This window comes from Scomber japonicus, chromosome 16 (genome assembly GCF_027409825.1).
Source record: "Scomber japonicus isolate fScoJap1 chromosome 16, fScoJap1.pri, whole genome shotgun sequence".
NCBI classification, from domain to species: Eukaryota; Metazoa; Chordata; class Actinopteri; order Scombriformes; family Scombridae; genus Scomber; species Scomber japonicus.
The window spans coordinates 17,440,996-17,466,330 of NC_070593.1; the positions used below are offsets into that span (position 1 = coordinate 17,440,996).

At 43.9% G+C, this 25,335-nt stretch overlaps 1 protein-coding gene across 3 annotated transcripts; it reads left to right on the plus strand.

Moving 5' to 3' along the window:
• Window positions 1-24,363, plus strand: tmem260 (transmembrane protein 260). 3 transcript variants are annotated; one of them, XM_053335543.1, is made up of 17 exons: window positions 1-137; window positions 262-374; window positions 3,635-3,666; window positions 5,291-5,442; window positions 13,712-13,889; window positions 14,004-14,117; window positions 14,326-14,505; window positions 14,601-14,641; window positions 16,325-16,411; window positions 17,398-17,506; window positions 17,745-17,917; window positions 18,871-19,042; window positions 19,999-20,138; window positions 20,764-20,940; window positions 22,062-22,115; window positions 22,380-22,464; window positions 22,654-24,363. In XM_053335543.1, the coding sequence occupies exons 2-17, from the start codon at window positions 266-268 to the stop codon at window positions 22,912-22,914; spliced, it is 2,064 nt and encodes a 687-aa protein (XP_053191518.1). In that variant the 5' UTR covers window positions 1-137; window positions 262-265; the 3' UTR covers window positions 22,915-24,363. The 3 variants fall into 3 exon arrangements, with proteins under 3 accessions (XP_053191518.1, XP_053191519.1, XP_053191520.1); XM_053335544.1 differs by lacking the exons at window positions 1-137; window positions 5,291-5,442 and having other exon boundaries at window positions 303-374; XM_053335545.1 differs by lacking the exons at window positions 1-137; window positions 262-374; window positions 3,635-3,666; window positions 5,291-5,442 and adding an exon at window positions 6,083-6,113.
• The last annotated feature ends 972 nt before the right edge of the window (window positions 24,364-25,335 follow it).

Below are 25,335 nucleotides of genomic sequence, written 5' to 3' on the forward strand. Positions count from 1 at the left end.
TCAGGTTGCTCACATTACTTCTGGGGGAACAGAAGCGTTTCAAGTGATGCCGGCATAAACAAAACCTCTAAAATATTGTATTATTAATTGGTGTCATATGAAATTCACTTCAGCTGCAGTCTGACACCAATCTTCAGGTAAGTGATATTTTAGAGTCACATTTACATTCTCCAGTGCTTGACACGTATGGATGCTAACGTTAGCTCGCTAGTTAGTCGACATAACTTATGTGTTAAAACAAATCTCATTTTATTTTGAAAGGACGATGTCTGCGGAGCAGAGGAAAAGCTGGATACTGACAGGCGCTACGGTTGCTTGTGTCGCCGCTCTGTATGTGCCTTGTGTGCAGAGGACCGTCCCCGGTGGAGATTCAGGTTGGTGCTAACCTGCTAATGCTATCGTTATGTCACGTGGTTTTGTTGTGTTGCCGGACAGCCAATCGGAGCCTTGCTGGTGTAGCTGTCCGTGGTGCTGCTGGTGTTCAATACATCTGTGAGCCATGCAGGTAAATCAGACAAACCTGACATGCATTAAGCTTTCAGAGAAATACAAATCTAAAACCCGTAAACTTTTCAGTTTCAAATGATTAAAGGAAAGTCAGCTTCATAGTGAGCTGAGGTCCGATGCTGATAGTTTTAAATTCAGTTTATAACTATTAAGTTTGATGAAGTGAATGAAAGTGTGCCCGTCTAGTTTATGCAGAAGACAAAATGTCAAAGACAGATTTATATGTTAAAGGCATTGCATTTACCCTGGAGAATACATTAATCTGAGATAATAGACAGTTGTTGACACTGTAGAATAAGTCAGGTAAACAGGAAGACATACAAGAGGTGTAATGAACAAACAGCTATCACCATACCATGATATTTTGACATTTTGTTGTTATTATTGTTCATAATTTGTGATTTGTATGTAATCTCTTTTTATTTTTTACTGTGTTTATTGTCTTCACTGACAGAAGGACACTTTTCTGCCAGTTCTGTCCTGATAGGACTTTATAGTTCATTTTCTGTGTTATAAGTTAGATAGTGGTTTTCAGATGTAATTTCGTGTCATGGCATGAAGAATGTGACCATGGATTTCTCTGGAATGTTAAACTGTTGTTTCAGGATTAAATATGATCAAATACTTATATCAAATATATACAAATATATACTTCATTTGGAATATATCAGGATATATCATTGTAGATTGTGCTATGAGAATGATCACAATGACAATTTTGTCCATATGATTTGATTGATGATTTACATTGTCTAAAGTCTCACTCTTTTCAGAAGCTGTAAACAGAACATTAAAACTCTAAATGCCAACACATTGTTTTTACTCACTACATTGACATGGGGGCTAATGTAAACACCATTTGTAATGCAAAACAATGGTAGACAGTCCTTGACGTTTTATGTGTGTCTGCATTAATTCATTTTTCACTGTAAGGAGTTTTCACAGTGGACTAACATGTATGTTACTCAGTACCTTTACATGTGTGGGCCAATGTGTTTTCCAACACTCTTGTAATGCAGTTTATGAAGGAATGCCTTGCTCAATTACAAACAGTGTTTAGAAGTGATAGCTAGGTTACAAACTTGTAAATGTGGACTTGAGGGCATGAAGGCTCTGCTTGTTAGGTTTGCACTACTCTGGCATACGAGCTGCGAAAGGGAATGCACATTTGCAGAATGAGAGCGTATGAAAAGCTCGGCCAGATATGAGCTAGCAGAGATGAGGAGAGAGCAGGCAATTGGAGCACTGAGTAGCCCGGCTGCTTGTGCTGCTGTCTAGCGAACGGGGCTTTTGAAAAAATGGCCAGCCCCTTCTCCACAGTGTTTAGGGACGGTGCAGGATGCCCGCTCTGATAGTGCCAGCTGAACACCCTCCGAATTCTCCAGGTCTCCGTCTCTGTGTCCTAATCTCTTTAGGTGTGATGTGCCCTGGAGAGGCTTGAGCGCAGCCCCGCGGGTACGCTGTTGTCTAGGAATGTGGAGTGTGGAAATGATGGGGATTATGGGAAGACTGGTGTGGGTGCCCATGCTCCACTATCACAAAGAGTCTTGGCACCCTTGCTGCTACCCCGTTGAGTCAATATTTTCCCTTTTTAGTATTGGGGCTGCAGAACTGCATCTATGTAGCACCGAGATGGATGTTTTGGCTCAGTATTAGTTTGAGTTTCTGTGTTGAATGGTGTAAAGTGTGCCACTACTGAGGGAAAATGAGTGAAATTGAGAAACCGATGAAGGATGAGAAAGTGTGATGTAAAATGATGGCAGGTAGCTGGCGGCTCATGCCAGGTGAAATGGAGCTGTGAAAACATTTAAGCTGTGCAGGTGGAGGAGTTCTGACTTCATGGTCCATTAAACTGATAAGAGTTAGGGCTCCTCATGTGGCAGAAATTTAGGCATCATAATTCAGTGTATCGGCAAGGTTGCAAAATACGTGAGGCAGCCAATGCCATCAGAAACTCTGCGGTTCTGTTCTGTAATGTTTGGTGTCCTGGCGTTCCTGCTGTTGACATATAAGTTTTTCTTTGTTTGTTCTGAATTTGTGAAAACACTCAGTCACTGGACTAAAATAACTAACAGCACCTTATATTAACAGCTATACTTAGTTGCTGTTTTTAATGTTTGATTTGCTGTGAACCAGTGTGATGTGTAACCCGAGAGCCATCTATTTTAATCCAAAACTTCTAAAAAGGTTAATTTAAAAACCTTGTACTTATCTATTTAATGTAATTAGTGTCCTTGGCTGCATGTAGTGTATCTTGCTTAGCTTGTTTGCTGGTAAATAATAGACTGCATCTTTGTCCGATGCAGGAAACGAGGCCACTGTTCCTCTGGCTCTGTTGGATGGAGGAGATGTAGGACTACCCACCTACTACCAGTAGAGGGAGCTGTCTTGAACCCAAACATTTATCAATGTCTTTTAATCTGAACCAAATTTCAATTTTCATGAGTGGGAGATGCAAACATTGGGTGAGAAATCAGTATAATTTGAAACGCTCTGGGTGTATTCTGGCACAAATGGGTTTGTGCCCAGATACATTAAAGCTTCTTCAAACAGCTTTTAGGGGTTTTCTTTTCACTTTGTGCTGCGCCTCACACAGAGCTTGTCAAGAAATTGTGCAACCGGCTCTTATTTTTACAGCTTACCTCATTCTGTGACTGTCACCAACGTTGCCTTTCTGTTTGTGCCCAACGGACTAAACGAGACACTGAGACACTGGGAGTGTGGGAGCAGGCGAGAGGCACGTAGAGCGACAGAAGAAAGAGGAAGGGAAAGGACCCTGATGCATGGGGAGGATGGGACTGGGAGCATTATTCTCAGATCAGCATATGTGTGTCTTTGTGTGACAGAGCATTGGTAGGGGAGTCTAATGGTTTGTGTGCGTGTGTTTATATCTGTGTGTATGTGCTGGAGAAGGGGAGGGAGGCATCAGGGGAGAAGAGAGAGATGAAGAGAATGAGCGTGCCGCTTAGGAAATGTCACACTGGGAAGATTTGCAGGTTTTGATCCTGGCAAATTAATGCAAAACCCCAGTGCAAGTATTTGATTTGGGAAAACTTTGGGAGCAGACTTGTCTCTTAATAATAATTATTGGGTTTACATTAATTTCCTGCCCTATTCTCTTCCACAGGAGAACTGATCACCACTGCTTGTGAGCTGGGGGTAAGTATTAGCTGTATTGTTTAATCAATTCACTCATTAACTCTTATAAGCATTAAGGAAGTTTAATTAAGCATGGGCAGAAAGCAGATTAATTTACTTTCAGTCCACAGGTTTTTTCCCCTTCTTTTCTATACACTTATTTTACTAAGTTGCAAGTAGAGAATGCTATAATTTGCAACCCGTTTTTCAAATCCAATTAAAGTCAATGGTAAGGCGATGGCTTTTGTAGGCTTTGCCTTATGTACGGTATAAGGCTTATTATATCCACCCCTCTTTTTTGTGTGTGTGTGTAAGCCGCGAAGAATGAACTAAATCGGGTTAACAGTTATAATAAGTTTTATTATTTAATAAAGTTTATTACGCCGCTGTGATCCTTTTAGGGAGGCTGTGTCGGTGTCACTATGCCAGTAATCCTGCCGTTAGTGCTGCAGTCCGTGTGGCCTACCCGTCTGCCTTTCAGGCCTCCCCAGGGCCTTGCAGGCCGTCCCCGGGCCCCAGGCTGCTGGCCCCCCCTTTCTGATCCCCAGAGCTCTAGAGTTTTGCCTCCCTTTCCTCCCTTTGGCCGTTGTCCCTCAGCTGTCCTTTAGTTGTGTGTCTGTCCACTCTTGTTAGCCACACAGTCCGTCCTGCATGCACTCATAACTCATTCTTATGTTGGTGGAGTTACCTGCCAATCTGATGCTACCACCGAGTTCACCAAGCTGCCTGCTGAGCTTTTCTTTTTTCTCTTATTCTTTGCTTCTTCTCTTTTACTCCTCAGCTTCTCCTGACCTACATGTTCTACTCCAAAACCCCTCCCTTAGATAAGTTTTTCGTGTGTTTGAATGAAGCCAAGGAGTATTTGCTGCGTTTGAGGTGACCGGTGAGGTAATCACACACTCACCTTTCAGCTCTGTCTTCATTTGAAGAGCTGCCCCTTCTCCCTGCCTGCATGGCTCGTGTTATCAGTGCCAGGGAATGAGTCTGTGTTTAATGACTGAGCCCTTATCTGGGTGAAGGAGACTTAGCGGCTAATTGCTGTGATTGCCGAGATCCCCCAGGCGAGAATGACTGTGGCTCGGAGGTGGTTTGGGGGCTGGGGCTGGCGAGCACCACGTGATCTAACACAGACTCTGGGGAGCTGCACTGTCCTTGGGAAGAGGCCAGAGGAAAAGTATTGAGAAGACGAAGAGAGAGAGAGAGAGAGAAGAAGAGGGAAGAGGGCTCTTGTATCATAGCAGAGTCAGTTTGCGGTCAGACCAGGCGGATGTGTCTGACTCTTCTCCATTACTGCAGGTCTATAGCACACCACTACTGGTACTCACTGAAGGCAGAGTAGCAGCTAGATTAGCCACTCAATCACTGAGGATGAGTGAAAATAACACACCCTTACACCATGTGTTTCACTCTCGCTCAGTGGTCACCTCATATAATGTCCATCTTGCATTTGTCCCAAGTTCCTTACACTCTCTATACACTCACTATATCGTTTAAAAAATAAGTACAACATTGGCACTTTCCACTATCTCTGCTCACTGCCTGCTGAAGCACATATTCAGTAAATCATACCTGGTTTATGTGCTGTGAATTGATCTCTTACCGTGTCTTTGGATTTAGAGTTCTTTCTTTGTCATTATGTGTTTAGGTGGCCCATCCTCCAGGATACCCCCTCTTCACCCTACTAGCTCGCCTGGCTATGTGTCTTCTGCCCTCACTCTCGCCAGCCCACAGCGCCAACTTGATGAGTAGCCTGCTGGGGGCTGCAGCTTGTGGTGCCCTCTGCTTTACTGTCTGCAGGTATGTTCATGAAAATATTGCCATGTAGAGTATTTGTGTAATTCTTCTGCTCTGCCATCACTGTGCTTTGACTTTAGGGAACGTGCTTGTATAAAAAATGCTTTCTCGTGAGCACAATCTAATCAATTTGTGTAGTAAAAGTCGATCATCCAAGGGGAGTAATATTAGGAGACATTTTTTAAGTGGAGGAGGTCTTTCAAAATTCCCCTACTGACTTTTTGCATCTTGATGCTGTCTGGAACAGAGGATGGTATTCTGGGTCCTGACTGATTGGCAGTGGCGTCCCTGATCCTCTATTCAGTATTCAGGAGCAGAGCCTAGCAGCCGTCCTCCCTCCCACCACCCTGCCCTGCCTGTTTACCCATCAGCCACCCGTTGTGAGTGCGTGTGTGTGTATGTATATCACAATTATCGCACCCTCCAACCCCCACCTCGACATCCCCGTTCCCCCGGCCCCCCCATTGCCCAGCATGCTCCCAATCCTGACATAGCACGATTTCTAATCTCCCCCTTCTTGCCTCCTGGCTCTGAAGGGAACAGGATCACTAACTCCGCTCCTCCCTCTCTCCTCTCTTCAACCACCTCTCCCCTCGCTCAGTCATGAGCACAGGTTACGGTCTCTGCATTGCTGTGTACCACCCTGCAGTTTTGCCTGCTGCTGACCCCATCATGTAAGGAGTATTTTACCCCTTTCCTCTTTGTGTGTGTTTATCTTGTGTGGATGGCTGGACTCTACCTTACATCACCCTTTTGCTGATCTTAGTAATTTTCCACATGGCTTTGTTGGTGGCAGCTTAGTGTCAACATTTTTTCTCTTTGTCACTGTTAATGCATACTGGGGCATTTTGAATTTACTCTCTTAGAATAGGAATTGTTGAATATGATGTAATTTCTTCCTGCTGTACTCTTCGGCAGGCTATGTGAACTCATTGATAGTGATGAGGGAAACAGGTGAAAAAAGGAGTTACGCGCGCGTGTGTGTGTGTGTGTGTGTGCGTGTGTGTGCGTGTGTGTGCGTGTGTGTGCGTGTGTGTGCGTGTGTGTGCGTGTGTGTGTGTGTGTGTTCCCAGGTGCACAGTACAGGGCCTACTTCCTGTGCTTGGCCAGTTTGTACTAGGTGGCAGGTGGTCCAGTGAAGGTCAGGGTACAGGGTCAGCTCTGCTGGAGTAGGGCAGGGACTGTGCAGGAAGTGCTCCCCTGGGGACTGGCCTTAAGCCCAGACTTCACCAGCCTTAGACCATACCCTACCTTACGGATCCTCAGAAGTGAATCAAAACCTGCCAGCTACCACCACACTGCCCAGGAAAGGACAGGACAGTGGAGAGGAAAAGAATAAAGAGAGGAGAGGAAGAAAGCAAAGGAACACTGCCTCTTTTTGGCTTTTGGTTTTATCTCCCTTTTGACCCCCTCTGGTCCTAATGCATTTGATGAGTTACTAGTCAATTGGAGGATTGGAATCAGCTCTTGGCCAGACATATACAGACAGCTATTTTGAGGCCAGAAAATATCCATGCAGTCTGGGTGATATTTGGCTCACAGTGTGCATGTTAACTGTAGCCCTGTTTGTAATCTCTGGGGATTTAGATCCAATTTTGGATTATGGTCAAATCAAAAGTCATTATGAGGACCTCCAGCCCCACCCACCCCACCAACAAGGTCTGATGGGTAGTAAGGACTTCAGCCAGAGTACACAGTCACACCACATAAGCTCTTAAGTATGAATGTATAATCTATGCTTTCAATTTGAAAAATAAGCATAAAAGGTTTTTGTTATTATCGGTACAGGGCCTAGTTTGGAATGAGCTTGTAGCTGTTGGATCAGCTGGCAGAGTTGGCCCGGTGAGTGGAGAGGGCTAAAAGATGAGGAGAGGGGTAGATGGTTTCCAGATGTCAAGACCTCCTTCTCAGTTATGGCATGGAGGGCATTGGGTGCTTTGACCACACCAAGAACATGGCAGGCCAGTCCCTCAGATGAAATGCCAAAACTGACCATTTAACACAAATTCATACCTGCTCTACCCTTGCAGTGACACCAGTTTGCCGTCTTTTCCCAAACATAATTAATGTCTTTTTTTAAAACTTGTGTCGCTTTGAGGTCCACATAAACTTTTTCGCTACTTCTTATTTGGAGGTTTGCGTCAGCTAAGAAGTAGAATTTTTTCCCCCAAACAAATCATCCCTTTGTATCGTTACTTTCAGATGATAAAATATATTGAAGTTAATACGGGTACTTGAAGGCAGTTTCTCTCAAATAGTAAATTGTAAGACCTTGAAATTCATCTGGAATATACCCAACATGGCAAGCCTTTGATGTATCAATTTAAATTAGTCGGCCAGATTGCCGTGTTTAATGTGGGGGAATGTAAGTTGATAGGCTTGGAAGCCACTTCTCTCTCTTGCATAAGTTTAAATGTAGCACTTAGCCTCCCTTTGATTTGTCAATTACAGTTCTCTTGGCTTGATCATATGGTTTGATGGCCAAATTGCATGTCTTGTGATGTTTTCACACCATGGCCTGACAAGCCTTTGAGGATGGTGGACGTAATGATAATTACTATCGATTGCACTTGGAGGTTGACAGAAAGAAACGTTTTGCCCGTGGAATGCTAAAGGCCTCAGCCTTGAGTCTCTACAGGAATGCACCCTTCATAGCAGGATAATCCAGACAGCTCGGTATTCTGTGCTCTCTCGTTTCAGTTTATCTACTAAAGCTGCTCTGAATCTCTGCTACCTGAGAGGAATCTCTCTCAATTTCCGAGCTTATCCGGAGAAACCAGGAACAGACACGTTAGCGTGATGACAGCTATCAGAGCAGAAAAACAACCGCACAACTCTCAGTCATCAGCACTTTGTTTGATCACATGATTACATAACGGGACTGTTGAAGCACACCAAACGTGTCTGGCCTCCCCTTTCTCTGGCGGCCTTCGAAACAAAATACACACCTGCGAGAGACTCCCCCATCAGGAGCTGGCCCTTGTGGTCTACTGATACCTCAGTAGACCGGAGGGTGGGCGTGGTGCCATCCCCTGCCTTGTGCTGTGTCTTCAGCTCCTTATAAGGAACTCCACCATATGGTGCTGATGGCACTTTCCCTCTTCCTCCTCACTCTGCCCATTCAGGTGGGTTGTTTTTCCACAGGGGTGGGGTTGCATTTATCTTTTTGGGGTCATGGCAGGAGCAATGTGTGGGGTGGATTGCTTTTTTGCAGCCACTTGCATAGTTTTTTTTTAGCATGATTTGTGATATCTTGGAAACAGCTGATCAGTTTTGTTGGATAATGTACTCACCTCACCCTGCAGGTGGCAAGACTGCCCCTCCCTTTCACATCTGCTATGGTCAGATAAAATCTTCCTCCCAAGTGGCAATAGAGAATGCACCCATTGCTGTTTTCTTCTGAAAATGCAAAAGACAATTTTAGGTTTGTCTATTTAAAAGGCCCCAATCTCTGGACTTTTTGTTCAATTTCCGCAGTATCTCACCCGTCATATTGTAGTCCAACAGACCCCCTTTACTTCCCCCATTCTCAGCATGACCAATGGTTCCCCCAGGACTCATCCTCTAATACAGTTAAACAGATGTCTAATGAAGATGTTATTTCCTCATTACTGGCTACGGGATGTGGATAGAGAGGGGGAGGGAGGAGGGCTAGATAGACAGCAGAATACAGTACCAGTTTAATATTCCTTTTGCCCGTGGGCCTGAGATTGTGTCTGCCTCGGACGTCAATATTACATTCCTCACCCACCACAGGCAGTCTTAATAAGGCACCAGGCACGGAGACGGATCAGACTCGGCAATTACAATTCAGCCAGAATTAGTTAATGGAATCTATACAGCAACATTTATGTATCACTGGTGTGTGCCTAATGACTTTGTTGGAAAAAGCAGCAATAAAAATGGCATTCAGTGAATTGCATAAACACAGGGTTTTTGTAAATAGTTTTTTTTTTCCCTCTTCCTGTAATTTTTTGTGTGTTGGGTGGAGATTAAGATGGCATTCTGGGAGAAATTGTCATGTCAGTGGCTGCATTGTTTGAGGAGAATTGTGGTGATTAATTTTACACGCACTTGGAGCACTGGAGCGCTTCCTGGAGGAGGGGTGTCTAAGCAGCAGAGCTGGGACCCTTATTTACCCTCCTCTCTGTTCGTACTGACAGCATCCTTACTGCACATTCCGGATGAGGCGGGGAAGACTGTGAAGTGCCTGGTTTTGTGATTGGGCTAAAATTAGGCTGTGGCATCCCAGGTTCAGATATATGGTTTTTGAAAATCAGTTCAGTTAGTTAAAAATGCTGATTCAATACTGAAGACAATCTAAGGTTATTTTTGATTTTTTTGTTTGTTTTAATATCGATAATGCAATATTAATTTAGTGATTATTGTTGGTTCACAAAACAAAACAAACAAATAAAAAAAAAAGGAATTGTATTTACTGATCAGCCTAAAAAGTTCAAGATCATATGATGATCTGATATCAGTAATATATCCATTAAAAGCATGGGTGATATAGCTGAAATCAATATCATGAAATTATGTTTCACTCTTGTGCTCTTCACTTTATAATGAAAACCTTGATAACGTAGTATAATGTTGATAGTCTTTAATTGATATTTGCTAGAAATAACTGATTTAAGGAACACTTCAGGTATTTAGTAATGCAGCTACACAACATTGGGGTCTCACACAAGATACATGCATACATAAAGAACCATCAAAATCAAAGCAGCCGAGGTAGCAATATCCTGACTTTTAGTGTCAAGTGTACATTGCATCCCTCATTTCCCATAATGCAACTCAGTAGCAGCTTTGTTAAGTCTTTCCGGTCTAGTAAATATCAGTTCCTAACTTCCAACTGCATGCCTCCAGTTTGTTTCAGACTGACAGATTTTTCGAAGTGCCACTTTTTAAAGCATTCTTTAAAATAATAACACAACATGATTGTATTGTGATGATATATTTCCACTAAAAGGTGATAGAAAAATATTTGCACAGCTGTAAATCCACATTAACTAACTTAAAAACCCGTTGAAGTATTTGATTTAGTAGGTTGTATGATTTCCTGACATACTGTACATCTTGTGTAATTTAAATGCTTGAATTTGTATATCAATTGCTGCTTGGCTTTGAAATTTCAAAGCAATGCATCAGAGAGTTACCACTGTCGTATAATAGCTACTAAGTACCCTGCCTGGTGTCCTGGCCAGAGGAGAGCCCTAGGGTGTCATCGAGGGCCAGCTGGAAACCTCAGCCTCAGCTCGAGCAGGCCACCTCCTCTACGGGCTCTCTACCCTCTTCAGGAATGTGTGATTCTCTTCCAACGCAGCTCCCCCAAACCACCACTCAGTTAGAAAACAGTACAGTGCTGATCCGCGATGGCACAGCTGTGGTATTGTCTGGTCCCCGGGGTGGTGTGTGACAGTGGCTCCCTTGGCCAGCGCCATTGTGAAGCCTCATTCAGTGCAGAGTGCTGGTGTAGGCTTTTTGTGTGCTGTTATTTAGCACAGGCGACTGGTGCTGGCAAGTCTCTGGCCTGTACTGTAGCGCTGAGAGTGTAAATGAGGCAGGTCCCATTTTGACACTTCAAAGTGATTGTACTGAGCTTTTGTTGTGTCCTTGAATGGGACACTGCTTACCAGAGCCTGTTGTATCATTGTCATTTATTATTTTTTTATTTACCTTTTTAATCTTTCCCTTTCAACCTGTGTGTAAAATTGTTTCAACATTTTCTATTTTTTTTGTACTATTTTCTAAATTTTCTTCCTTATGTATACTTTTAGCTAAGAAAAAAAAATTGACTCATTGGTAATTTTCTAAGTCACAGTATTTCCAAGTTTGTGCCTCATTTCAGACATTATGTGTAATATTTGTCATTCAGTTAATTACCCAAGTGATGACATAGACATTTTGGCAGGGTTGTATCAGTTCAGGGTAGAATAGTTTTGTTGTCAGCTGTGTTACACTCCTACCACGTCTCAACCGGGCCATTGTCACTGAGCCACAACATTTCAGCACAGCAGCATCCTGCACCCACATTGACTGGTGATAAGAGGGAACACGGCCACACTGGTGTCAGAATGTGTCCTGCTTTATCTGTGCGCCCTGGGAGCAGCCAGCCAGGAGAATGAGCTGCGGAGAGGCTGAGAGAGGCTGACTAGGACCCAGGTGGTCCCATGCAGACAGACAGGTCATTTACAGCCGCACTGTACACACATCACTGGGCTCTTACGGACTGACAAGCTCTAACAGAGAGATTTGTCAGCCACTCAGGGAGAATAAAGAAGTCGGAGAAAAAGTGTGTGTTTGGTGTGTGTGTGTGTGTGTGTGTGTGTGTGTGTGTGTGCGTGTGCGTGTGAGTGTGTGTGTGCGTGCGTCTCTGAATATGTGACTAGTGCTGCCTGACTATCAGGCGGGGCTTCAGAAGGCAGAACAGACTTGGTGTAATAACCCTGTCCGTGGACCCCCATGACTGCTCTGCTCCCTGTGCTACCTCAAAACCAGCCCCCCTGCTAGGTGTGTGAGCTATGGGTTAATTGTCATGCAGGGAGGTAAAATTATGGGTGCGGGGGGTCTCTGCACCTCAACAAAAGTCCCCATTTGCCCCCACCCTTCTTCATCCCTCCTTCAAGTTACAACTAATTCCTGGAGCGGTGCAGCGAGAAAGAAGCTGCTATCTCTTATTAAGACCCACTCCTAGACGCCCCATCAACACAGCCACCCCACTCCACCCCCCCTCTTTTAAGTGCACGCACACACACGCACACACTTATATACATACTCATTCACCAAGCTCGCCTTACAGTGAACACAGGAAAAATAGTGGAGAGAAGGAGAGAGAAAACCCAAGAAAAAAAGGGGGAAGTAGTCAGCAAGCAAGAGTTTTTTTTCTACCCTCCTCTCGCTCTCCCTCTCCTTTTTTTCCTGATTTACCGCGCTTTCCTCAGAAAGCTCCATTGTTCCCCTAGCCTAAGTCTCATCAGGCCTTTTGTGGCTGACTATCACAGCGGCAGGCAGAGAGCTGGAAATGTATAAATGGTATCATGCCTTGTGATTAATGGCGGTGCTTATGAGTCAGGTCTGATAACGGGCCTGCTCTCTACTCAATTTCAGATACCGTTAATGGAATCTGTCTTCTGCGATTGTAATGTGAGAGCGCCTAATTTGCTATGGAGCTTGAAGCTGTCACCGGCAAGGGATTGTGGGGTCATAAGGGACCTGGCAGCCGTTTGGCCTGCAGCTTGTATCTGCGGTGCTGAATAGAGCAGCTCTCTGCCTGTCAGTTAGCTGATAGGCTGATGAGGACTCTAAGCCACTCCACACAATGGCGGAAAGGGCCATACTGCCTGACTTCCCTAATTGTCGAGCCTGCTCATATTTCAGAGCCAGCATGCCGGGGACTGGGCTGCTTTTTTTCCCCTTTTCTCTTTTTTCCCCTCTCTCTTCTTGAACTTTTTTCTTCCCTTTTCTATATTTCATCCTTCATCCCGCACACTGTCTCACCCCTTTAACGCACACTTCTCTGCACTATTTTTCTTTTCTTTCCCTTCTCCCCATCATTTGTCGCCTCTCTCTCTCCCCCTCTGTCTCTCATTTTAGTAAGTGGTGGGTCTTAGCGTATGACAGATTATCCCAAGTTTGCTTCAATTACCGCAAAGGAGATGGAGACAGTACAGGAGAGGAGGAAGGGGGAAAACTTTTGTGCACACATTATATTTAAGAAGCTGAGGATAAAGTGCTATCTCTACCATGATGGTTTCTGTGCCAGTCTGCTCGAGATCAACGGGCTGCTGGGGAGGGACTTCTCATGAGAGTGTTTTTCAAGGTCTTGTCCGGGAAGTAAACTTGGGTTGCGGGGAGATTATAATGGGTCCCCAAATTAGTCTGGGGGAAGCGGTGGCTTTTTTGACTGCGGTATTTTAATTTTGTGTGAAGCTGCTGACTTTGCTGTTTTTTGTGTCACTGCAGTTTAAGTTACAATGCTGAAAAAAAACCCACTTTAACATCGACTAAAAACAAAACAAAAATTAGACTAGGATCAGTATATTTCAATATTTTAAAATGTTTTCCCCATTAATTTTAGCTCAAATGATTTTTGATGATGGCAGTGACCTCTTAGACAGAATATTGTTGAGTTGTTAAAGTAAAACAGCCTTTAGTTTGGTTGGAACCAGATATGTGATATAAAATAAACTTAGGATACTGCAGGATTTGTGTGCAAAGCCACAGATCTTTATGATAATATAATAATGTGGTCCTCCATCACTGTCAGATTGGCAGGTCCCGGCCCTGGTGCAGTACTGGCTGGAGGACTCTTTGCTGTGTCCAGACTGAGCTGGCAGTGGTCCATGGTTGCAGAGGTTTTCACACTCAACAACCTTTTTGTTAGTCTGCTCTTCTTCTTGACAGCCAGCTTCCACTCTGCTGAAAACACCACTCAGAGGAGGAAGGTAACTAGGGATTTGTATCATTTCATTTTTTCCTGTGATTGTTCCTCGTATGATTGGCTAAGATAACTTCAGTTTGAACTCACAGTGCTGTACTGGACTGTTTGCCCTTGTCAGATTTCACATTGGGGGGCGCTGTGCTGTGGTTTGGGGCTCTGTAACCAGCACACCCTAGTGTTGTATGTGTTGGTCGTCATTCCCTGGGTCCTTCACAGACTGTACTCTCACAGGGTAAGTACTAGGGCTTTATTTATAGAAGCTCAAATAGACACACATTTTAAAGGCAATAAAACTGGCATTTATCAATCGTAAGCTCGGCTACATGCAATCAATAATCACAGATTATGACAGAGATATGTTCAAAGAAGATGCAGCTTTGTTGAATGTTGATCAATGTTACATACATTTGGGGGAAGTGTAATCCGTGTTATCTCAACAGGAGCTGTCTTTGCGTAGCCTTGTGTCTCTGGGAGTGTGTTTCCTGCTGGGTTTTCTGCCGTACATCTACCTGCCCATCTCCTCCTACATCAACACAGCTCGCTGGAGCTGGGGGGACCAAACCAACCTGTCAGGCCTGCTGACCCACCTGCTGAGGGCTGAATATGGCACGTTTAGTCTGGTACGTGCCGCTTACTAGTATGTAAACACTCTGTACTTCTTTATAATATGTCATTAATCTTCATTCCTTTCTGTCTTCTCTTTTTGTGTTTGCAGGCCAAGACGGATATCTCTGTGAACCTGACCACAATGTTAAAGTAAGTTTGTCTCTACTGAACAAAACTTTTTCATTGCATGTACTTAGTTGATACTGTGCTGTATTTATAATTGAATCACATTTCTTTGAAGTTGAATTTAATCTCCTTGGTCTGCATATCCCACATTAAATTTGAGAATAAAACTGTCTGTGTTTTTTAGAACTGCAACAATAATTAAATTATTGATTTATCTTTTGACTATTTATTAGAGTTACCAATTTGTTTAGTCTATCAAAATTTAATTAAATTTAAAAAATGCCATTACAGTTTGCTATAGTCCAAAGTTCAGTCTTCAAATTGCTTGATTTGCAGTCTAAAACCTAGAGAAAAACACAATATAAATATAATATAAACTACATCTAATAACTTGAAATTAGCACAAGTGTTTAAATGTTGCTTGATGTATGACTCAAACAATTAATTGATTAATTGTTGATTCATTTTCAATGTCTGTAAGTTGGTTGACTCATCGATTAATTGATTCCTTGGTTTAGTACTAGCAAGATTGATTTTGGACAGTCTATTTGCCCTTGTTAGTGTTTTGTATCAATGAAGACTGTTGAGTCTAAGATGGAGTAATAGAAACAGTAAGTAGTAAGAAACACTGGAGACAAATATTGGGGTTTGAGTGAGAGCATGTGGTTAGAGAGATGGAGGACCCAACCCACTCTTCATGCTGGTGCTGGTTCTGGTGTTTTACACAGCCAGTTTAACCAAAGTCACCAATCTGGAATTTCTCTCTCTCTCTCTTTCTCTCTTTCTCTCTCTCTCTCTCTCTCTCTCTCTCTCTTTCTCTCTCTCTCTCTCCCTCTCTCTCTCTCTCTCTCTCTCTCCAGCAGCTTTTGTTCTACCCATTCCACTCTCCCATCAAAGCAGAACTGAACCTGCTTAGAGGGCCAAATCGCTGTGTTCTGTTTCTCCAGCAGTTTGAAATGATCACTCAGCTCTGGTGTTTAAGCGTGACAAGCTGTGATGACAGACACTGCAATAGAGCTGGAGAAATTGTATTTTTCCACTCCAGCACCCCACCCACCCACTTCCTCCACCCGATTCTCTCCCCTGCTTCCCTGCTACCACCGCTACCACCACCACTGCAGTCATCCCACTCGTGGTATCTTTCACCAGCTGACGGGATGGGGAGTGCACGTGCGTCTTAAGACCCCCCACTACCAGCCCCCCCTCTGCTAGGCACCCACCCCTTCCCATCACCCCTGCTGCTTGATGGACAAGCACACCTTCAAGATGGGGAAGAGAGGCGAACATGACAGGCATGTCGCACTGAAGACGTAAACCCGCTGGAGAAGCTGACACACACACTCACAAACACACACTCGCGAGCACATTCACACATAGTGTACATTGGGAGATATAGAGACTCAATAAGCTGTCAAATAGAGATGGGTATTAAGGAAGAGGCAGGAAACTATCTCTGTGCTCTGAGCAAGTGCTCTGTGACTGACAGGCGCTGTGAGGGGAGGATGGGGCAGCAGGGGGTGGATGACACAGTCATTCGTATCTGTCAATCCGATTGAAAGGAGGAGCGCAGAGTCCAAGGAGTTTGTTTTGATAAGGGATGGAGGGCATTTAATAATTGGTGTCCTTGAGTTCAGTAGCTGGGAGAGTAATTTAGCTTGTCTTTGGTGTCCATCATATATATTTATATGTGTGCTTGTGTCTGCACAGGGCCCAGTTGGACCACTGCCTGGCAGACCTTTCCCTTCCTGTTCTGGTGCTGGCAGGAACAGGCCTCCTCCTCTCTTCTTGGGATAGGTAGGATGAGGATACAACACATCAAAACTCTGTCACACTCACATCTCAGCAACCACAAATCTAATCCCCTGCAGTAAAAGACAGCGAACAAAACCACTGACAAAATGCTGATCTTAGAAAAAAAGAATACAAAAAAACACTGAGGCACCTTACTGTCAAGCTGTCGTGACGCTCCACAGTCAAATCAAGAAGGGCTGATGTGTATTTTGGATTTTCAAAAACATGTTTGTGTGTACAAGTAAATCGCTCCTTGTATGTATCCGCATGTGGCAGTGTGATCCAGTCATTCATTACACTGGTGCCTTTGCTGGGGTCTGTGGGGTGGAGTTGATTAAGCCTAGTGAAACCCTGGGGCTCTGTAGGGCATCGGCCACCCCCCGCTTCCACCCTCTCCTGGGGCACACTTTGATAAACTTGGCTGTAAAAACACACAGATGAAAAAGAGCAAGGTCATTTTATAGGATGCCAAAATGAAAGCATTTCATTTTAAGCTATTGTGCTTAATGAGAGAGAGAGGAACAAAAATAAAGGTAGGCTTGACAGAGCTTCAGTGGCCAGCCAGCAGATCAATCTGTTGGCAGGAAAATCAAAAGTATTTTTCTCTGGCTTGGAAGTGTCTCTTCAGGTTCAGATGATGATTTGTTATTGCCACAAGGGTAGCGTGTTTTCTTTTTAGTGTATAAGTACATTTTACAGCTGTACTGTAATGAGTATGTGATTCAGTGCTTGGCACCAGCTCATAATGACTCAGTCTGCATTAGAAAATCAATCATGCACCTCTTAGCTGGCTCCTGTATACATTTGCTCTCAAGCTTGTGATCTCCATCCCTGTGTTTATATTTTTATGCTGAACAAATATTTTTTATGAAGTTACCAGATAGAGATTAAATTACGGACATAACTATCTACAATATTTGTATGCTGATAATGAAAAGTATGGTAGATGATTATTTTAATGCAGTATGTGAATAACTTTCCTGTCCCAGGACATGTTGCTCAGTGTCCTGGCTGTTCACCACCATGATGCTGGTCTACTCACTATTTTTTGCTTGGAGAGCCAACCTGGACATCAATAGACCTCTAATGCTTGGAGTGGTGAGCTAATTAAATTGAACTATTTTTGCCATTTTCTTTTTTGAGTTATAGATGCAATTGCAGCACATTTTTCTGTTTATGAGACATCCATGCAGGCAGAACAGACCTTCAGAAATTAGAGTACTTAATCAGTAGTACCTACTGAAGCTAATCCTGGAATGGATCCATGAGTGAACCTGGGACTGGGTTGAGAAAAAAGCTGGAATCACTTGTGTGTGTGTGTGCTCACTTCCTGCAGGTTGAGCGTTTCTGGCTCCAGAGTGATGCTGCAGTGTGTGTGCTGGCAGGCCTCGGCTTGAGCAGGACACACACTGGGCTGGAGAGGAGGCTGGGCCACGGGAGGCTGTGGAAGACCACAGGCTGGGTCCTCACCATGACTCTGCTGGCACATATGGTGCACACCAATCACAGGTGGGCAACACACAACAAGTTAGCGTACTTGGTTTAGGATGTGATTTTTAAAAAAATTATGAAATTGAGTCAGTAACTTGAGTTAAAGTTAAAAAACATAACATCAGTTTTGTAACATCAAGCAGAGAGATGCAACAACATCAGACTGTAATCACAGAGCACTCAGCCTGGCAGAGGAAACATGCAAAAAATGTTAACTCAAATGAATCTTTTGTAGATTTTGTTTTGTGTTTTTTGTGGTGGCCCTCTCAAAAAAGCTGCCACTTTGTGTACAGTGTAAATACTTGCTGGAGATTAGTTGACTATGAATTTGATCAACATTTACTTTACAGTACTCCTATGTTCCAAGTTACTTCAGTGTAGAAAAGTTCAAGTGAAATAAAAACTCTTCTCATTCTAGTTCCCTCTCAAATCCCCATGCATAAGTATTCCCTGAGTCAACCCGATTTGTTTCTCCTCTGCGCTTCATACCGCAGGTCTGAACTCCACATGTCAGGTTTTTCTCTGCTCACCCCATGGTAGGGGCTAAAGAGAGGCACGGTTAGCACATAGATTCCACTCACAGAGCTCAGTCTGAGATGTTAGCTGTCCGAGAAGGCAGATTACACCAGCGTAGTGCCGGGGAGTGCCAGACAGCCATCACTGAGCAGCTTTGATCAAGGAGAGAGCATGGCCTGTGCTGTCAGACCCATCACACCTGTCTCCCCACGATTAGATAGGCAGCCAGAGCGCTCTGCAGAGGGGAAGGGGTGGGGGCACTGACAACTTAGCCTCAGAGCACCTTGAAAGCATACCTACAAACAGGGACACACTTACATGTGCACAGTTAAACACATCACACACACTTCTGAGTAAAGGTAAGGATCCACTCAACCCCTTCTAAAAGCAAGTAAACACAACTGCTGTTTTGATGATGCTGCACAGTGTGACAGTGTGTGTTCTGATGATCCTAGGGAATGTGATCAGAGCAAAAACAGTGTGGTGGAGAGGTTCGGCAGTGAGCTTTTAGCTTCGATCCCAAAAGACTCGATCATCCTGACCAGAGGAGATCTGCCGGGAAACTCCCTCCGCTACCTGCACTACTGCCAGGATATGAGGCCCGATGTATGCCTGGTCGATCAGGAGGTCAGAGCTTTAATTTCACTGATGTCTTGTTATGTTGGGTTCAGAACAGTAGTAGTTAGGTTTTGATGTTACTAGAAAGCAAAACTAAGAATGATGTCTTGTTTAGAACATAGCCAATATTATATCAATATCGTGATATGGGACTAGATATCGTCTTAGATATTGGATATCATAATGTCATGATATTACATAGGTGTTGTCTTCTAGCTGTTCTATTATTTGCCTTTAACCCACTTAGTCATTATATATAACTCTCATTATGTAAATATTTTGTGAAAGCACCAATAGTCTTCCCTGAAATATCGATATCGAGGTATTTGGTCAAAAACATTGTCGTATTTGATTTTGTCCATATCGCCCAGCTCTATTAAAACAAAAACCTACTTACAAGGAAAGGTTTTCTCTGAACATGTTAAGATCAAGCAGTAAAAACTAAACGTTTAGACGGGCCCAATCGCCTATAACGCATGACTGACTACTTCAACTACCAGATAAAGGAAATAAAATGCCAAAAGAATAATAGTAAAATAAAATAATGAAAAAAAAATAAATAAAACCAGGAATCATCAATGGACAACCAGAAAAACAGAATTAAAGTGAAATGATTGTACTGTATGTATTACAGTACAATTGTATGTTGTTTATCTTTCACATTATAAGCTCAGAAATGTGTCAACTAAGAAAGACCTGCTGAAATTTGAAAATGATACATGTTGTGTGTCAAAGTGTCAATGCCTTTACAACATCAATGTAATAAATAATAAATAAACAATCATTTAAAAGTAAGGACAGAAACCCCCCTTATAACGTCAAACATGGAGTGAAGGCTACTAAGATAGTCAATAAATCCTTCTCTTTAACTGGATTGTTCACTGTGTGGTAATAATTCACTAATTGCTAATCACACTGGATACAAAGCCTTGAATGGAGTTGGTGGTTCTCTTTCTTCTTTCTAGATGATGACATACACTTGGTATGTGGCCAAGCTGGGGCAGCACCACTCTGGGGTCTACTATCCTGGTCGCTGGTGGGATCCGGTCCACCCTGAGGGGAAAGACACCTTCAGTCTGGAGCAGTTTCTGTCCCACAACAGACAGTGAGTCAGGGGGAGAGAGCAGAGAGAGAATAAAGGGATGGTCTGAACAGATAAATGAAAGGGTATCAAATGGAGAGAAATAATGAATTGAGGGGGCTACAATGGTCCAAATGAACAAATGGGTGATCTAATGAGGTGAAATCAGTGAAATAGTCGACACAGCGGTGAGTGCAGGGAGAAGATAAGCCCATAGAACTGTTGAGGCCATAAAATGAGTTTGATGAACTACAGAAGTCGACTAATCTGCTTGATTTGGTTAAATAGTCTCCAGCGCACTCGTTGCTGCTCTCTGCTCCCATCACTCACTCCTCCAGGAGGAACTGAGACTGGCAGGAGACCTGTTAATACCAAGCCCACCAGGGGGCAGTGTTTGCCAGGCCAACATGCCTGTCTCTCAGCGGGGCAACACTGACCTGTGGGATTAACCCTCAGGGCCTGAGCCTTTGGTGAGCAGCACATGGTTTGAAGGATGCTCGAAGGTGTTTGGATGAGGAAATGTATTTAAGTTAGCCTACATGTGTTTCAGCAGCAGCAGTTATCAGGGGTGATAGAGGAAAGGGAGGTAGTTGTAGAAAGGGAACTGTATGAAGCATCTCTCTGATTGTTTGTTTTTGTTTCTCTGTAGGAGGGAGGTGTTTGCCTGCATTGGGCTGTCCGATGGAGACCCAAGCTGGGGACGTAGCTTTTCCCGCTGGCCCCTGGGTGTGTGTGACTACTTAGTGCCCATTCAGAGGCAGTTTCATCCTGAAAAGTGGGCCCAACACACTCGCAACATTTACAACTGGAGTGAGCCACACAACAGGTGCACACATAAACAATTTTCTCCTCTCAAACAGCTTTAAGGCTTAAAAATCGTATGCCCCACTATCACCAGAATTGTCAGATTATTCACAACTCTGACTTTTTTTTAGATGGCTGCACCAATCAGTCAAATGGAAATATTGTAGATGTCTTGGCCATCATTTTGCAAACATCTTCTCAGTTTCAGCCAATTGTAGTTGATATTGTCTTCGTTAGAATTTGAAATTAAGTCTTGGAGGTTTGAACAATGCACAGCATGGGTTTGTAATCTGTTAGTGAATTTTAATGGGTTAAAAATTGGCTAGATGTAATTTTTCCTTTTGCCAAGAAAATAGATGAAATCCTTTGGCAACTTATTTATAACAATTCATGATCTTTGCATGAAAACTACAAATATTGACACAGAAAGATGATAAACCCCAACCAGTGAGTCCTAACTGCGTTATTTTATCATCAAAAGCAAAAAAGATCTCCTTGCTGCCGCTTCTCTCTGTAGGCTTCAGTTGTCCTTCCACAGACTTCACAGAGCTCCCCTCAGTGAGGTTGTCCTCTGTTCTCCATGCTGTGATCCAGCTCTTTGTGAATTCAACCAGAGCAAGACATTAGGCTCTCAGCCATTTGAAATGAGACTGAAGATGAAAAATAATGAGTTTCTTATTGCGTTTTGTCAATAACTGTGTCAAAAGTGGAATTAGTCAAAGCTCCATATTCTGTTGCTGTTGCCAGCAGCCCTTCATTCACTCAGATATCCACAGCTGAATACTGTGACATTATTTCCCGCACCCTCACGACAAGCGTGTCCGCCGATGCCCACAAGCCAAATATTAGCTCGGGAACCCTTCTAAAATATTCTTTTGAAGAAGAGGTCAAGTGTTTACAGTCAACAAAGTGAAAAAAGGGAGATGTGGTTTTATTCCATGTCTAATGTGCTAGCTGGTATTGTTGCTCAGTCATTTACTGTTTATGCAGCAAACATTGATGTTTAGTGTATCAAAAACCTGCACAGTTGGGTGGAACAATATATTCACATAAATAATCATTTATAGTTAGTGGAGCTGTGCAAAAGCTAATGCCTGAAGCTGTTTAGATAAAGAAATGTTTTTTTCCCCCATGTGTGAACAGTTTCCATCCTGCATCCTGGGAGCGTGTGGCTAATGAGGAGATGTGGCAAGCCAGGTACAGTAAACTTTTTTACAGGAGACACTGGTTTCTTCTTTTGAGAGGTTGTATACTTTGCAGATAAAAGCTGCGTCACGATGCATACTAGCCTGCTAGAACATCTCCATAAACCAGTCTTGTGTGGTAGAGCATCTACATGTACATTCTATTTGGTGGCAGCATCTACATAAATCACTCCATTGGAGTGGTGCATCTGAGAGTGTGGATCTGCATGGCTCATCCATCCAGCACTTAGCCCTGAGCCTGCGTGCTTTGTTTTAGGATGAAGACGGCTTTCTTTCTGTTTGACCTGGCAGAAGGGATGGAGGGAGAGGGGAAAGCTCGCCTCTTTGAGCTGTCTTACACTGTGAGTCTGACCTTAACAAACATGCAGCAATACTGTCATTTATAATAATGGGGCAGATTAAAGTGCAGCACAAGGCAAAGTATGGCATATTCGGTGGCTTTATTGATGTTATTTTTGGTAACATCTGCTTTTATAATTGTGTGTCTTTATCTGTCTGTGTGCATGTGTCTGTGTGTGTTTGCTGGCCAGCTGTATAAGGAGATTGTGGAGGCCCACTCAGACTACCCTACAAACTGGGACAAGAACTTGGCACTGGCCTGTGAGAGGCTGCTCCGCTCAGGTCACCGGGGCTACAGTCCAGACAGCCTGCTGACCTGCAGCACCCAGCACTTTAGTCTCTACTTAGAGAAGGAACCCACAGATCCCCAGGCAGCTGCCATACGCTCGGCTGTTACTCACCTGCTCAAAGAGAGAGACAAGCTCCGCCAGAGCCGGAGGCAAACCCCATGACAACATCCAGGGAGACCTACAGGGAGCTTGCGCCCTGAGAGTGTGCCACGAGCTCAGTCGAAGTGTGAGGTGATGGGGACAAAGTCCAAGGCCTCTTTTGAGGCTTAGAAGGTGGTGCTCCAGAACAATGCAGAATGATGGAGAGGTCTTTAAGGTTTTGGCTAAATAGCCAAATTGGACTTCCGAGTTGGGAGTTTGACTGAACGGTGAAAGCTGATGCAGAAATACTGGTCTGTACAGAACTCTGCGCTAAGGATGGAGTTAAAAGTACTGAGCCATGCTTCAGTGGATGAATGTTTACAGTTGACCAGGGACAGAGCTTGACTTCAGGAAGCCTTGACTGACCCCAATCAAGCTGTGCGTGCTCCCCTTAAACTCAGCCATTCGATTGCTTTATCATTACATCTCTTTCTTTTTTTTTTTTGTCCTCTTCTGCTCTCACAGCTTTTAACGTGCTGATTATTTTGCCTCAGCCTCTGCTCTAGTTCTCTTTTTCTCACATTAGGTTGGCAAGGCAGAGATTGAGGGAAACCCAATTTAGGGGGCCGAAATGGGGGATTAGAGCCGTCGTTTAATCTAGGACAGACTTGTGCTGTGCCACACAGTCCTCACTCCACATCGCCAGCACTACACACCCACCACTCTATCCATCCATCAGTCTATCTTAGATAGTCCTTTAAATGTTTAAAACTAATGGATTCATGAGTGTTTTTTTTCTCTCTCTCTCTCTCTCTTCCTTCCTAACGGGAGGGCTGTAATCCCTCATGGATTTAAATGAAATGTGAAATGTCACAATGCCAGAGACCCTTTTAGAGGTTTGTTTCTGTGCGCATGTGTGTTGATTTGTGTTTGCATGTCTGTGCGCGTGTACGTGTGAACATGCTTAAATCTCTTCCCAAGCCCCGCCGGAACCACATATACACATAGTCAATAAACAGATTGGCACACGGAAAAGCAAAGTGCTTTGATCATCAGACAAGCACAAAGTCATGCAAACTGCAGGGACACACGAAACCACCAGCTTCCAGGAAAATGGACTTTTAGCCATGTGAGGGTTTCTGGAAAGACAATGTGACACCAGAAATACTTGAACCCTACCTTTATGTCTGACATGTTCTCAGGATCTGACACCTCAGTCACGCAGTGCTGATTTTATTGAATGTTGTTCCATGAAATGCATTAATCAGAGGTCAAATCAGTGTAATGTCAAAAGCTTTATGAAGCACTGGTGAAGGAGCCGGCTGTTCGAGATGCCACTAGAAAGCAGAGGACAGTAAGTGCATGTGTAGTTTTCTCAGAATGTAATCTGCCCTCTGTTTGCAGGCTTGGTTAGCGGCTGTCAGCTGGCTGGATGATGAGAGTCGACCTGTAATACCGATGGTTCAGTTTCTTAGAAAAGAAAGGGAAGAACTGTCACTCTGCTTCCTACCATTTAAATACTTCAATAAAAGATTCCAGGTTTTTTAAAAACATTTTTGTCCATTTTTTTCAAAGTAGACAAAATGTTCTCTGTCACAAATTTAATAACAGAATAGTTTCTGTCACAGTTCTTTGTTATTAAACCATTTTTGTTTAAAGTTACATATGTATTTGCATGTTTACATCGGAGTTGTTTTCAGTCTCTTGTCTCGTGCCCTCTTTATGTTTCTACTTTACTTTCTTCCTGTCCTCCCCTTTGTCACCCCCCTCTTGTCTCTCACCCTCTCTGCCTCTCATCCCCTCTCACCCTGTCTTCCCCTAACCCCTCTGTTCCTCTCCTCTCCCCTGTCTCTGAGAGTCAGTTGCCCACCCTAAATCAGCAAGCTGCCGAGGATTGTGGGAACCCATGGAATCGCCGTGACCAGGGATGCAGGCAGGGAGCCACGGCAACGCTGGAATGTGGGGCGTCTGAGGAGATAAGAGCTGTGAGCCCAGCCAGGGAGAAGGGAGGGATGGAGCAAGAGAGGAGAGAGGGAGGGAGGGAGGGAAGGAGGGAGGGGGACGGGGGGGGGGTTGTAAGAGGACGAGGCAGAGTGAGGGTGAGACGGAAACAGGGAGAGCATCAAGTCTGTGAATGGGGAGACAGAAACACAACACCATAAACAGCCAGAGAGCAAGACAGAGTGAGACAGAGAAAGAGGGGTGGGGGACTTAGGGGGGCACACACTGGAGATGGGAAGCCAGCCTTATTCCTCTTTGCATTTCATTTACATCCCTGGCCGTATCGACCAATCGGATTGGGAGCAAAGCCCAGGGCTTAGGAGGGGAATAAAAAGACAAAATGCCTTTGCTGCTCTCATCCCTCCCTGATAATACCCCTTCTGTTTTTCTTTTCTCTTTTTCTCCCGTCTATAAGTAGATACTGTCCGAAATGCCAGCGGAAAAGCGACACCTCCGCTTGCTGTGTATCTCAGATAGACCGAGCGGGAGCAGGGGCTGAAA